Source organism: Silene latifolia, chromosome 11, assembly GCF_048544455.1.
Source record: "Silene latifolia isolate original U9 population chromosome 11, ASM4854445v1, whole genome shotgun sequence".
Lineage (NCBI taxonomy): Eukaryota > Viridiplantae > Streptophyta > Magnoliopsida > Caryophyllales > Caryophyllaceae > Silene > Silene latifolia.
Genome location: NC_133536.1, coordinates 7933943 through 7949286, shown reverse-complemented (window position 1 = coordinate 7949286; position 15344 = coordinate 7933943). Strand labels below are relative to the sequence as shown.

Here is a 15344-nt window from a genome sequence, read left to right as displayed (position 1 = left end):
TCGAAGTGTATATCTAGCTTGCTAAGTAAGACTGAGATATTTGCCCCAAAAAAAAAAAAGTAAGACTGAGATATAGCACAAATTCTCATTATATATATGGACACTATCCGTCTATAACTCCGTCTATAGTTATAGACGGATAGTGTCCCTCTCACAAATTAAATTGGGTAGTACAAGTGGGTGGAAAATGGATCCCCACTTGCACTACCCACTTTAATTTGTGAGATGGACACTATCCGTCTATAACTATAGACGGATAGTGTCCGTCTATAATGAGACGCACTGGAGATATAGTCACGCGTCACATGGAGACATCGCGAATTTACTTATGAGCACTTAGATAAACCGGTAATGTTATCGGGGGTTCTTCTAATAATTTAATTAATTAATGTCTCGTATCAACTCATGGGAATACAACAGTGTTAAAATTCACGAGGAAGAACCGCCCCAATAAACCTATCTGACTCGTGTCCAAACTAAACTTTTTTTTTTTTTTTGGCAGCTGTAAAAAAAGTTTTACCTAACTATCCATAGCCTTACATGCAAGACTATGGGCATCATGATTAAAGCGCCTAGGAACATAACTAAAAGCTAAACAATGAAAAGAAGTAAAACAATCACAAATCTCCTCTAAAATAGCCTTTAGAAGAAGGTGACGTCTCTCCATTCCTGCAAGCTGCAAAATCAAAGATAAACAATCTGATGAAATCTCCAAGTGACGCAATCCCCTTTCACGAGCCCATAGCAGCACTAAGAGCACACCAAGACCTTCAGCTTGCAAAGCAGATTCCACCTTAATTTTCCTTTCCATGCTATGAAAGATTTGGCCGTTTTCAGACATAGCAATCCACCCAACACCTGCCTTGTTAAATCCCTTCCAACCCGCATCAACCATCACTCGCACATAACCACAATCACCAATCCTACCCACGACACAAATTGGGTTACTATTACGAACCCAATTAGCATTATCCCTCGCTAATGGTGTTAAGTTCCCTTCTAAGGCACAAGCACCCTTTTTCAACTCCTCAATAGCTTGAATCCCCGTACTTACAATTTGTGACCAATGGTTAAAGAACATCATAGGATGAAATTCCACACCTTGAAAAAGAATTTGATTGAGAGTACTCCATATGCACCAAAGTGTGGCAAGGAAACGGATCTGTTGTTCCTCGCGACACTCCGATTTTTCCAAATATACCATCCAATCAATAATCCAAGTGTCAATTTGCAAAAACGAAGCCTGATTCGTGCGAATGCCAAGCTCAGAACAGGCCCACAATCTTCAGGACACAGGACAGTCCCTAAATAAGTGCTCCATAGTTTCTAAGGCCGTCTCTCTCCCTTGACAAAACTTACAACTCAGATCAATCTCAATATTCCGCTTCACGAAATTAATGCCCACAGAGAGAGTATTAGTAAGAATCCTCCAAAGGAGAATTTTCCAAGTCGGTGGACCCGGTAACTTCCTTAATTTTTGTTTACAAAAAATCAACCCAGCACGACTTAGCCGCTCCTTATCCTTCACTGATCCTCTCCTTACCATAAAATCTTGAAAGAGGATCCCATAACCACTCTTGACACTATATTGACCATCACTATTATGTAACCAATAAACTTCATCTGTTGTTTGTGTTCGACAAATGGGTTTTGCTAGAATAGCTTGTACACTGTCATCCACCAAAAAAGTATGAAGAAATTATTCATTCCATTTTATCTCCACGCTATCATGACCATTTATCTGTAAGTCTTTAACCATCAAATATTGAAGGCCGACACGGTCAATCCCCAAGCAATCATCCTTAGGTTCCGGATAATCTCCATTAACCCATTTGTTAGTCCATACATTCAACTCAGAATCCAAACCTAGTTTCCATCCGATTTGGTTTCGCACAAATTCCAGACCATGAATAATACTTCTAGCGCCCCATGATAAGTTGCTACCACTTTGAATCACCCAGTTATCCTTCAAAACACCATCTCCCAACAATTTTTTTCCGGAAAATGCGTGCGAAAAAAGATTGATCACCAGATACAATTCTCCATGCATGCTTCCCTAACATTGCTTGATTAAGACACTCCATATTCCGAATTCCAAGGCCGCCCTCCCTTTTCGGTAAACTAAGAAACTTCTGACTACACCAATGGATCGTTCTCCCCAATCAACCACCCGCCCACCAAAAATGTGATAATAAAGAATTAATCTTATTAGTCACACTTACCGGTATTTTAAATACCGATAGAAAGTAATTAGAGATATTTGATAGGACAGATGTGATTAAAGTTAACCTTCCCGCTGGGGTCAAAAAAATCCCATTCCATGAAGAGATTCGCTTCATGACTATATCAATAAGTCCTTTGAAAAGTTCCCTCTTCGATCCTTGCAAATCAGTAGGTAAACCCAGATACTTTCCCAAACCTTTGGTTCCTTTTACACGCAAATTCCGCATTCCACAACGTGCCTGTGCAAGTGTTGTACTAGGACTAAAAAGAATTCCCTATTTATCTTCATTCATTACTTGACCAGACACCTTGCAATACTTTTTCAAAATAGCTCGTAGATTCCTCGTCGAATTTTTTCTATCATGTAAAAAGAAAACCGCATCATCTGCAAAGAACAAATGAGACAATGCCTTCACCCCACGGCACAACGTAATCCCTTTCAAAGAGCCACGTTGTTGTGCTTTCAGGACATTACATGATAACACCTTCATGCAAAGGACGAAGAGATAGGGGGAAAGCGGATCACCCTGCCTGATATGAGACTGTCGTGACGCAATTCATGATTAGAAAAATCAACCTTTCCGGCACTCCAAATTTATAAAGCACGGCCCGCAAAAAATCCCACCGTACGCGATCATAAGCTTTACTCATATCAGCTTTAAACGCATACCGCCAGATTTCCCTTTCTTGTGCGAATTAATCTTATGTAGAGCTTCATTAGCCAAAATAATATTATCTGATATTTGCCTTCCCGGAATGAAGGCATTTTGGAAGTCTCCAACCAGATAACCCATCACTTTTGCCATTCTATTTGTGACACATTTAGAGACAATACGCATGAAGACGTTACACAAACTTATCGGTCGATAATCCCCCACCTTCTCCGGGTTATCACATTTCGGAATTAAGGTGATGAAAGTCCTATTATGTTCTTTGAGAACCATCCCCGAATTGAGAACCGACAGAACCGCCGTTGTTACATCCTTTTTAATAAAATACCAACATTTCTGATAAAAGATTGCTGGTATTCCATCTGGTCCCGGTGATTTAAGTGCACCCATTTGGAAAACAGTTGTTCGCACCTCTTGAGCCGTAAAGGGCCGACTTAACACATCACAATCATCACCATGAACAGTCTTATTTATCCCCATTAAGACTTCCTCCATTAAGTTTTCCCGGACAATTCCATCATCAGTGCATTGTGGATTATATAAATTATAGAATGAATCATAAAAGATTTCTCCAACAAGATCCGGCTCATAAATCCAATTACCATTACCATTCTTAACCCCTAGAATAAATTCCTACCCGCACGCCCTTTTACCCAATTGAAAAAATACTTAGTACAAGTATCACCTTCAATCATCCACTTTAATTTTGCCCTTTGTCGCCAAAAAACCGCAACAACTTTAGCGAATTCCTGAACCTTATCATTAGCTCTCGTATACATATCATCATCACCATCATTAATAGCAGCATCCATACCTCTTTCCAGTTCCGAATCAAAATCATCCCATTTCTATTGCCACTCTTGCCTCTTATCCAAAGCCCAGTGTCGTACTTCTTGTCTTACCATAGAGAGCTTTCTTGCAACTTGGAAAGCCGGCGTTCCACGAAATCGTCGTTTCCAGACTTCTTTGATAATAGAAATACACTCATCATACTCCAAAACCCATGCATCCACTTTATAAGGCTTGTTACTTTTATTTCTTGTGAGATGTAAATCCAACTCTATTGGTGCATGATCCGATATTTGTATAGGAAAATGTTTTATTCCCGTCTCCGGAAATAGCATAAACCAATCCTTAGAACCAAGCGCTTTATCAAGCCTTTCGTAAACTCGTTTTTGCCCTTTGCGATTATTACACCAAGTGTATCGTGGCCCTTTAAAAGGGATGTCCACCAATTGGTTATTGATCTTCCATTGATTGAACTCCACTGCCCCACTAATAGGTCTTGTATTTAAACTCAGTTTATCACTTCCATACTCGACATGATTAAAGTCTCCAAAGACAAGGAACGGATGTACAAGTGTAGCTAAACAATCCTCCAAATCATCAAGCACCGAACTTCGCAAATGAAAAGACGGAGCACCATAAAAAAGCACCAAGTACCACAACCGACCATTACATTTTTCTACTAATAATACGATAAAATTATTACAAGTCAAAATGGGACGTAACTTGGCCTCATGCCTCCATCCTACCCAAAGCCCCCCCGAGCTTCCATTGGCATCAATGCCTACAAAGTTATGGAAACCAAACTGCCTAAACAAAGGAGAAATACAACTAACATTACATTTAGTTTCAACCAAAAAAAGAAAATCATAATACTTAGAACTTATAAGCGCCCTTATCTTTGGAATTGTCGGGGCGAGCGCATTATTAAGCCCCCGACAATTCCACATCAGCCCATTCATGACGAACCAGGAGGTTGATTTGGTCCAACCTCCGCAAAACCACCAGTGTTACTAGCCTGCGACGAATCAGTTGAAACCTCAATCACTACAACAAATAAGGTAATTGGCGACCATATAAGGCGACTGAGAACAGTCGCCATTTAGAATAAAGCGACTAAGGCCCGTCGCCCGCACTTCGTAGCAAGGTTTGGTCGCTTTTGGCGACAGGCGTTAAATCGCCAATTTTGGCGATCAATTTTTAAAGCGGGCGACAAATTGTCGCCAAAATTGGCGACTGTCATTAGTCGCCAATTTAGCGACTGCCATTTGTCGCTTTTTAAATATACACGTCATCTCCATATCCTCCAAAATGGCGACGGGTAATGGTCGCCATTTTGGCGACAGAACTTGGTCGCCATTTTGGCGATCGATTTCCGTCGCCAATAACACTCAAGTTTTTCCGTCGCCAACGTCCCTAAAATTAATTCATGACCAGAGACTTAGCGACGGAATGCCGTCGCCAAATGCCCAGTGTCCGTCGCCAAAATTACATGTTTTTTTGCCTAAAAATCGTTTTTGACCTAGCCAAATACGTAAAACCCGCAAATAAACCAACACTTCCAAAGAGAGAACACATGGGAAGCCAACACAACCAAACTTGATAAAGAAAATCAAGTTCCATACACACAACTACGAGTTCTACGAGTTTGGTCATCTAACATTATCCTAGAATAACTACGAGTTCTACTACATAACTACGAAACAGGGAAACTTGCTCCCGCTCCACTACCACCTCCATGATTAGGATCTCTAGGATCCTTTGGTTGCGGGCGCCACCCAGTGTTGCAATTGGCGAAGAAGGAGTTCATCCGTTCCATTTCCTCCTTCATCCTCCGAATTTCAGCATCTCTCTCGGCATCCCGCCTCTCCCTCTCGGCATCCTGCCTCTCCCTGGCGGCTAATTGAGCTTGGAGCACACTCACGACACTTGGGGTATAAGGTTGTTGTTGGGAGGAAATTGACCCTCTTCTTCTTGTAGGAGGGTAGAAAATCTCCTTTGCCGACCCGGCTCCATACACATCTCCTCTTTGGAACCCCTCAACAAGATCAAACCATAGCTCATTGTCATCAATTTCCGGGTTGTTCTTCCTACGGACAAGGAATTGTTCCTAAAAAATTGATAAAACATTAATGGTTAGAGGTTACTTATCTAAAAATTGATAAAACATATACTTTAAAAAGCTAAGAAATTTTTATTTTTTGACACTTACATATAACTGTTGATCTTTTTCCTTCGCGAAGATCAACTTGCCCTTGCTTGTCTTCTTTGCGTGAGTGTCAACAAAGAGATCAACAATCGTGGGTACCTTACCCTTATTCTTCTTGGTCTTCCGGAAAAAAAACAAGGAAATTGTTACTCAAACATGATAATTAATGAGACTAATTAAATTAGAAGACTATTAAATTAAAAGCTAAGACAAATAACTTACATCTAATACCACACGATCATGAAAAGATTGAGACCCTCCATAATGAGTAGGCTCAACTTCCGCATCCTTATCTCCTCCTTTCCTGTTGATCTTGTTCCGGGCCGATGCTTCCTTGAACTCAGGACTGTTCCGGTACTTGGTATATTCCTCATATGACGAACCTGTAATCAATAAAATAACAATCATTGGTACACGGTCGTCATTAATGAAATCAAAAGGGTCAAACAGGAGTAGTTGTACGGCGTGGTCATTACGGGCCAACAGGAGTAGTTTCTACCAAACTGACCAAAAGGGTCAAACCCATCCGTACACAAGCCAAGTCTCACATTGCGAGGTTCCTCGGCAAAATCGGGATATAACCTATCAAAACGCTTCCACTCCTCCCCGTCACTCGGATGACACATCTTTCCTGGTGTACGAGGATTTTCTTCGTGCCATCTCATTTGGTTGGCAAGATTTTTTGTGGCATACATTCTTTGAAGTCTAGGAGCTAATGGAAAATAAATTAATGTGTTTTCTGATATTGGTTTCTTTCTCTTTCCACTCCTTTTATTACCCTTCTTCCCCTTCAAAACAATATTTCCTTCACTTGTCTCATATCTATCCCTTTGACATTTCTTACATTTGTCAAGCAAAGCATCATCTTTCCAAAAAAGCATACATCCTTTAGGACATGCATCAATCTTTTCATGTGGAAGTTGAAGACCTTTGACCACTTTCTTGGTATTATAGAAATTTCGGGTCATAACATTATTATCGGGTATAACATCCTCAACCAACGTAGCAATACTATCAACGGCTTTAAATGGCATATTATACTCACATTTTAAAGAAACTATCCTGGATGCAACTTGTAACAATGTCATTCTACTCCCCTCATATAAGGTTTTTTCGGAAGCACTTAGCATGTCAAAAAAGGCTTTTGCTCTTGGGTTTGGTTGTTCTTCATCAATCATTGGTACACGGTCGTCATTAATGAAATCATTAGACTGAAAGGCATCAAGTACCATTTCTCTATATGGGTTCTCATTTTGTTGGATTTGAGGTTCTTCGGGATAATATTTTTCTCTATGGGAGATCCAATTGTAGTAGTTTGGAAAAAAACCATTTGTAACAAGATGCTCTTCTACTTCAATGTCAAATAAATATTTTAAGTTTTTACATTTAGTACAAGGACACCTAAGTTTATGTTGTTCCAAATCATATGAATCTTGACATCTAGCAAATTCAATAAATCCACGAACTCCTTTACAAATCTAGCGATAGGACGTTTCTTCTTATCTACTCTTTCTTCGTACATCCAAATACGTTCGATCTCTTCATTTTAATCTATAAGCAATATATAGCAAACTAACCATTTTAAATAATAATATTTAATTTCAACAAAAAAAGCAATGGTTATCTCATCCTCCATTTTATGCTAATTTCAAGATTTCAATTGGGTCCTTATCACTCCAACCTAAACCCATCAATGTACGTTTCAAGTCACTAGCAAACACACATTTGTGAATTATTAATGAGAAAAAAATTCGGCAATTCCCCTTAGTTCTCCAAATACACAATGTGGAAAAGATACATATTCCACATATGTATTCAGAGAACATTGGAGAAATTTGCAACCAAATTCTTTTCTCATTAATAAAATCACAACTATGTGTTTACTACCTAAGTGACTTGAAACGTACAAAGACAGTCCCAAAATGGGGACTATTCAAGAATTGCTCCTAATGAGTAATTCTTGAACGGGTACTAGGTCATTATATATTAAACAAGTTGTCAAAATTATAAGGCAAATTTATACAATCCCCTAATCAAATGACATTACTAATTTAACAAATTTATACATCATGCTCATTCCATTCAAGAAAAATGCTAATTAATTTTTTAAAAATGCTAATTAAATCATTCTAACTTAATTAATTTGGTTAATTATACAAGTTGTCAAAAATGCTAATTTCTAACCCTAACTCAAATTAATTAACAAAAATGCTAATTAAATCATTCTAACTTAATTTGGTTAATTATAAGGCAAATTTATACTACCTTCATAAAACTATACTACCTTCAACAATACTACTTCAATATTACTAAATCTAAGCATCACTAATCAAATCACATTACTAATTTAACAAAAACCCCAATTTCTACCTTCTTAAAACTATACTACCTTATACAATCCCCTAATCAAATCACATTACTAATTTAACAAAAACCCCAATTTCTAACCCTAACTCAAATTAATTAACAAAAATGCTAATTAAATTACAACTACATACAATAATAAGCATCACTAATGTATAAATTACAACTAGATACTAAATAAACATCACAACTTAAACAAAATATGAAGGATTGAAGTAATTAAATCGATTTGAGTCGAAAACAAACCTTTATTATAAACAAAGGGTCGGTAGGGATGTAGTGTGCGGATGGCGGCGGCGTGTGGTGGCGTCCGGTGGTTGTAGTTGGTGGTGGCGTCGGATCGTCGGACAAACTGCGCTGCGTTTTTTTTTTTTTTTTTAAGTTGATTGAAGTGAATGAAGGGGACGGGGTGAAGAAATTGGCGAAAAAAAAATAAACAGAGGGTTGGCGACCGTTTTTGGTCGCCAAATTGGCGACGGGTTTTGGTCGCCAAAATTGGCGACTGATTTCGGTCGCCAATTTGGATAATATTGCGTCGCCCGTGGATTTCATACGGATTTTTGGATAAAAAGGTATAGTCGCCAAATTGGCGACGGATAGTGGTCGCCCGTTTTTTTTTTCCTGTCGCCAATTTGGCGACTGTAGTATGTCTGTCGCCTTTATCGTGTTTTCTTGTAGTGAATCTCCATGTCAGTGACCGCCACCCTGAATCCTCCAGCTCCCACTGTAACAGGCACCTGGAATTCACCACCCAAGCATCTCTTTTTGGCCAGCTGAGAGAGATACTTCTTAGCACTGTCAATGGATTCAACAACCTCTCCAGGAACCAAACCATCATTAGTCTCTGAGCAGCATTTTCTCTTTCTCGCAGCAACAACAGCATCCCTATAGTCTCCTCCCACACTAGGCTTGTGATAACAGTCTGCTAAACCCATCAAGCCATCAGAAAGACTAGCAGCTTTCTTACCATCATCCATCAAAGCAATTAACTTGGCAGAAGGAGTCCCATAAGACGGGACATCAAAGAGCTTTACTTTCTTCAACGCTGAACCTTCACCAGCATCTAACCCAGAAATATGGCCACCTTTCACAGCTTTCCAGATTTCTTTTAATGGCTTAACAGCAGCCAATTGTGCTTCCAATTCTTTATCCTTCCTAATAATAGCAGCAGGAATAACTGAAAGTACCACCTCAGTCTCCTCACCTTGAACAGCAGCCACTACACCTCCCTCCACAGGTTGAGGAAGGCCATTGAGACACAGATCAGTATTAACTTCAGTCCCAGTCACTTCTTCCATATGTTCAGAACTTGTCAAAAGATTAATGGCAGAACTGTGATGAAAAAGAGAAGACTCATTAGAAGGAGTCCTCCTATCCCCTGGTTCAATCATCCAGCTACTAGGGTACGAGTCAGTTTCCCCTTCCTCCTCAAAAAACTCCTCCTCACTATCAGAACTTATAACAATAGCATTATTTGGGCTATTACCAGCCACATCAGGCACCATGGGGTCCAAGATACCTCCCACCGGAACATTATTCTCACCCAACATAACCTCTGGAAAATGGTAAGTAATTGGAATTCCCCCCGGTGGTGGATCAAAAGTCTGATTATATCCACGATCATCATCAAGAACCCTTGCCCATTCAATGTCACTCTCAACACGGTTTAAAATTGCCTCTTGTAATCTTAGGTCACGATCCAAAGTCCTCCATTGATGACCATGACCAGCATAAACAACATAAGGATCATTAACTTGCACCTGCTGCAACAAATCTGGAACACCAGCAAGCTGTTCCCCTGAACCCTCAAAATCCTCCCCTGCACTGAAATACATTTCCTGATTTGCATTACTCCCCTCCCCTACTAACCAGCCACCCGCCCCAAACCTCCTTCCCTGCGGCTGACCCTGTACCCCACCACTACCCTCACCCCCCTCTCCAATAGTCCCATTTAACCCAGTTGCAGCAGTCCCATCCACCCCAGTATTCATAATCCCCTGACCACCATCAACATCAGCACCTCCTTCTCCCATAACCACATCCTGCCCCCGTCCTTGCAGATTTTCATGACCTTGCTGTTGACCATTTCCTCCCTGATGGACACCTCCCTCCCCTCCCAAGTGAACAGCTCCAAAACCTACGTTAAACACCACTGGTCCAGCAAAAGGTTGAGTTGTGACCGCAAAACTCATGCCCGACAAAACTCTACCACCAGGAGTAGTCCCCAAACCAAAGTCCACCACCCTTTCTCTTGAATGTCTCCCTGGATTTTCAGAAGCCCGGCGTCTATCTCCCAAATGCAGTCTAGAGGAGATATACCGGGTAGTAGATGGTGTTGCCCTCAAATCCATATTAAACATAGTGTGATTGTTATTCGCCTGGAAAACCACAAACCCTCTTTCAACTGATCTATCCAACATGTGATTCACAGATGACACCACTGACATCATGTTCTCACGGCACTGTGAACCCTTATGCCCCACCTTACCACACCTAATGCAGTATTTAAAGACCTCTTCATATTTAAATTGAACCCACAAAAGATGACCAGCATCCATGGCCAGAAAGAAGGTGAACCTAGTCGGGTTAATGTTTAAACTTTTTCACCTTATTTCGACCAAGCTTCGTCGACCTTCTTCTAGCATGATTCACTTACCCTATGGAATGTGGTTATCGGTTGTGCTCAAGACACAAGGGGTTTTAGTGAATACTAGCTTGGGTTCGTTGGATATGTGTGATGTTATGAGTGATGGGCAAATGGGGAAGATGCTTATTAAAATTGAAAATGATGAATTAATTTCGGTGAAAATTAAGAAGGATCCGGAGGTTGGGTCATCTAGTCAAGTGAATACGGGTGGTATGCGGGAAGTGCTTAATGCCGTGGCTGAGTTGGGTGCGTGGCTTAGGGAAGATGCTCGTCAAAAGGACTTGGCAATCTCGGCCCTTGCTTCTACCATGGACCTCATCCGTGGTGAGGTGGATATCATTTCCACCCTTGTGTCTACAAAAGTGATGATGCTCATGTGGATGATGATCCTTTGGGTAGTGGCTCGGATGGTGAACAAGCTTCCTCCCCTTAGCCTATCCCTTTCCTTTCGGCCCCTTAACTTTTACCCGTGCCTTTTCATTTTGTCCCACCTTGGTTGTGCCCTTCTAAGACTATTCTCTTTACTTGTTATCTTGATGCTTGGTGGTTTGTATTAAACTCTATTTAGCCGTGTTGAACTTTGATTAACTTATGTTTAATCTTTGTTTATGTTGACCTTGTTACCTTGTTACAATTACATGTGTCTTTTTGCGTTTTCTTGTGAAATATATGCACTCTAATGCTTTTGACATCCCTATCCGTTTGATGATGTCAAGAGGGGGAAAAGGTAAACTCATGCTTTGAATCTCTTTGTTTATTGATTACACTAATGGCTTGTCTTTCTTGTTTTGGGGCAATGTAAAAATTGTCATGGTAATTTGATTCTAACTTTTGCCTTAGGTAAGGTAATATTGTCCCTTCTCTATCATTTGATCTTGCTTGCTTAAAATCTTGAATTAAGGTGTTTACATTGCTTATACATTCGTTTGGGGCTTGTCATCATCAAAGGGGGAATTTGTTGGGTTCCTTATGTTGATGATAACATGCCCATTTGATTTGTGTCATCTTAGTTTACTTTTTCAGGATATACGATCATATCAAGCATGGATTAAGAAGTGTTGAAGTTGTTATTAATCCCATTGTATTTAGTCAAGTGTCATCTAATGTACAAGCAAGAAAGTAGAGTATATTAGAGTAATAGAAACAGTCCAGACGACTGTTGCTTTCACACGCAAACAGCTGCTTGGATTATGCCACAACTCGTAAAAACTTGAAGCCCCCTTTTTTATCTTTCAAATGCTTTCACGTAACTCTTATTGTTTCAAAGATAAAAAATCAGATTTTAATAAAGAGATGGTATTCAATAAAGAGTGGTTTGAATTATTTTCAAAAATGTTTCCTCTTTATGCAAATTCAATCCTTTGGTTCCTTAAGAAAACAAAGAATGCTTTTTGCCATTTTAGTGTCAACTTGTCATCATGTGACTTGTCTTTTCTCTCTTTGTTTTCTGATTTTGCATGAGCTTTTAAGGTTATTTTTCAAACCATATTTTCCTATTCTTGCCTTTGCAAAAGAGGCCTTTTTGGTGCAAGTTTTGGGTGGTTGCTATTGCCCTTCACATGTGAGGTCTTTGACCCTTCAAAACCCTAGCAACCCCTTCACTCACCTCCTCTATATAAACCGTGCATCCTCTCCATAAATCTCGAAGACTTTTCTGAATTAATTCTTCCATCTTTGCAAATTGTTTTTAAAGCTTAAAAATCGTGTTTGTTTGCAAAATCCTTTAAAAGTCTTCAAGTGTCTTCAGTTTCTACAGTCGTGGCTACTGTTGCTTTATAATACTAAACTCTCTTGCTTAAGAATTGTTGATCTTGTAAAGTTGTCCATCTCTATTCTTTGTTAAGAATATGTTAGTGGAAACTTGATCCTATAACATTCTAAGTGTGTTAGTAGAGTTTAGGACGGAGTAGTCTTTAACTCTTGACAACCGGAGTAGGTTGTGAGTTGTTGAGTTCTAGGACGGAGTAGTCCTTTAACTCTTGGCAATCGGAGTAGATTGCGAGTTAGCTTGTCATAAGAACGGAGTAGTTCTTGTACTAGCTTTGCAACCGGAGTAGGTTGGCGTCTTTTATTACAAGGGTCTTTTAGTTGTCGGAGTAGATCACTAAAGGAAAGTAATAAAAAGGTAGATTGGACGTAGGCACTTGAGTTTCTTGCCGAACCAATTCAAAAATCTCGTGTTCTTTGTTTTTACTTTATTTCCGCTGCTTTTTACTTTGTTTGTTTGTTTTTGTTTCGCTTAACCTTAGAAGTAACAGTTCATCATCTTTCATCGCATTTGGTCTCAGTCATATTCCACAAACCGAGACAAATAGATACAGTCAGAACGATTGTTGCTTTCATACTTCAGCAAACATTCATCGTGATACTTGTTCAATCTTTCAATATTATTCAAAGTATCCTCTAATCTCTTTTGTTCACTTAACTTACTTTAATCCAATAAAGTTGAAGTTAAAATTTTTAAAAGAGTACCTAATTCACCCCCTCCCCCTCTTAGATACTTGAATCCATAAACTCAACAAAATGCTTGTTGGAGTGTAAATTTACTCTGTAGCCTATCATTGTCACCTACCATTTTTGGTGTGCGCGGCTGATAGAAAAGTTGTCGAGTTTTTTACTTTAAGTAAATACTCCGTCACGATTATTTTATTTTTAAAAATATATCGTACTATCTAGTTTTAAAAATTATGCAAGTTATGTAATTTATTCGCATTATATGTAATTCATTCCCGTAATTAAATGTAATTTATTCTCGTAATTTTATTATTATGTAATTTTTTTATTAATTATGTAATTCTTTCCGATTATTTGTAATTAATTTCATTTATTCCGATTTTTAATGCATTCCGCTTATATGCAATTAATTTCATTTATTCCAGTTCTATAAAATTATTTCATAGAATTTTTTCTAAGACGGAAATTGTCGCATGTTTGTATTGTCGGACGATTTAAAGAACTAATTTCTTTGCACACCAACGGGTCCCACCATAATCTGAATTTCCAAAAAAAAAAAGAAAAAAAAGTTGTACAAATGACGTGGCGCATCCTGCATTCAGTATTGTCTTCTGAATTAATAAAGATAAGATAGGTTGGGCATGTTAATTTCAAGAGATGAGTGAGTTACGATAGTTTCAAGCGAAGACTAATGCACGAATGCTATTTTGAATATTTGACTAAGGTGTTTGCGCATCAAATTTAGACTAATGCACGAATGCTATTTTGAATATTTGACTAAGGTGTTTGCGCATCAAATTTATTATTGGCTTTCTTCTAGCCTTCACTCACTCTCAAATAATGTCATGAGGTACTTGAATGATTTCATGGGTTCTATATATGTGAAGAGTAACGTAAATCAAACTTGATCTTAGGGAAGACATGGACATTAAAACCATATATTAATGACTCAAGGGTACAATGGGAAAATTTTTACACCATACGGATATCTGGGGGAAAATGTATAAAACATAGGGGTACCATGGGAAATGTTCAAATTTGTATTTTTATTTCAAATTTATTATTAATTATTAATTTATTAATTATTGTCACGTCATCAAAATTTAACTTCTAGTTAACGGTCGTTACATTAAGGGGTACCATGGGCACAAACATAAAACCTCAGGGATACCATGGACATATTCTTAAAAGTAGGGGTACCATAAGAAATCTGACAAAATTCAGGGGTACCATGAGAAATTTCCGTTTTTTTTAAGTCGTAGTTCTCGCAAAGATGGTCAATTTTTTTTTAAAAAATCGTCACTTTCTGAGCTCGTAAACACGACTTATGGTCTCTTAAAGTTTTCCGGATAAAAAAATTGGGTATTTCGACAAAATGTCAAACCTCAAGGACACCGCGAGCATTTCACGTTTTTTCAATTGAAGGGGTAAGAATGTTATTTAATTACTCCGTTAATCAGTCCTAAAATCGAAAGTAGACTTGAGAAGCACGAACACTCCTCCCAAGTCCCAACCAACATCCTCTTGTCCGACTCCATGTTTGATGTTTGACTTCGACACGTGACAAAACATTTTAGAACCTATAAAACAATTGGTCTCCCTTGTGACGGGTCACCATTTGTGGCGGATATTTTGTGAGTTAAAATGGTAACAAAATGGGTTAGTGGAGAAAGGGGACCACATGAATAGTGTTGCAGAGAGAGAAAAAGTGGGTACTTTGTGAGGTAAAATGGTATCCGTCACTCCAGAGTGACGGATATGTGCCGTCACAAATGAGATTTTGTGCCTATAAAAATGTGTCTAATTTTTAATTTAGGCTTGTTTGGTAAACAACTGATTAATTTTGTCAGAAGTAAATTGTAAGAACAGATTATAATTAGCAGATTTTGTTGACAGGTTTGACAAGCATATTCGATTAGGAGATTTTGTTGAAGGTGTTTGTTAATTAGCATATTCAAATTAGCGGATTATCTCATTCTCTACAAATGAC

The 15344-nt window shown here is 38.8% G+C and overlaps 3 protein-coding genes across 3 annotated transcripts; all 3 read right to left on the bottom strand.

Moving 5' to 3' along the window:
• Window positions 1-520: 520 nt before the first annotated feature.
• On the bottom strand, window positions 521-3706 carry LOC141612827 (uncharacterized). Its single transcript, XM_074431576.1, has 6 exons — window positions 3623-3706; window positions 2894-3527; window positions 2520-2608; window positions 2290-2462; window positions 1497-1670; window positions 521-1283 (listed from the first exon to the last, which is right to left on the bottom strand). Exons 1-6 carry the CDS (start codon window positions 3704-3706, stop codon window positions 521-523), a joined length of 1917 nt encoding a protein of 638 aa, XP_074287677.1.
• A 36-nt stretch (window positions 3707-3742) lies between these two features.
• Window positions 3743-5015, bottom strand: LOC141612826 (uncharacterized). The gene is made up of 2 exons (XM_074431575.1): window positions 4969-5015; window positions 3743-4490 (listed from the first exon to the last, which is right to left on the bottom strand). Exons 1-2 carry the CDS (start codon window positions 5013-5015, stop codon window positions 3743-3745), a joined length of 795 nt encoding a protein of 264 aa, XP_074287676.1.
• A 341-nt stretch (window positions 5016-5356) lies between these two features.
• On the bottom strand, window positions 5357-6297 carry LOC141612825 (uncharacterized). Its single transcript, XM_074431573.1, has 3 exons — window positions 6112-6297; window positions 5893-6009; window positions 5357-5790 (listed from the first exon to the last, which is right to left on the bottom strand). The coding sequence occupies exons 1-3, from the start codon at window positions 6295-6297 to the stop codon at window positions 5377-5379; spliced, it is 717 nt and encodes a 238-aa protein (XP_074287674.1). The 3' UTR covers window positions 5357-5376.
• Between the last annotated feature and the right edge of the window lie 9047 nt (window positions 6298-15344).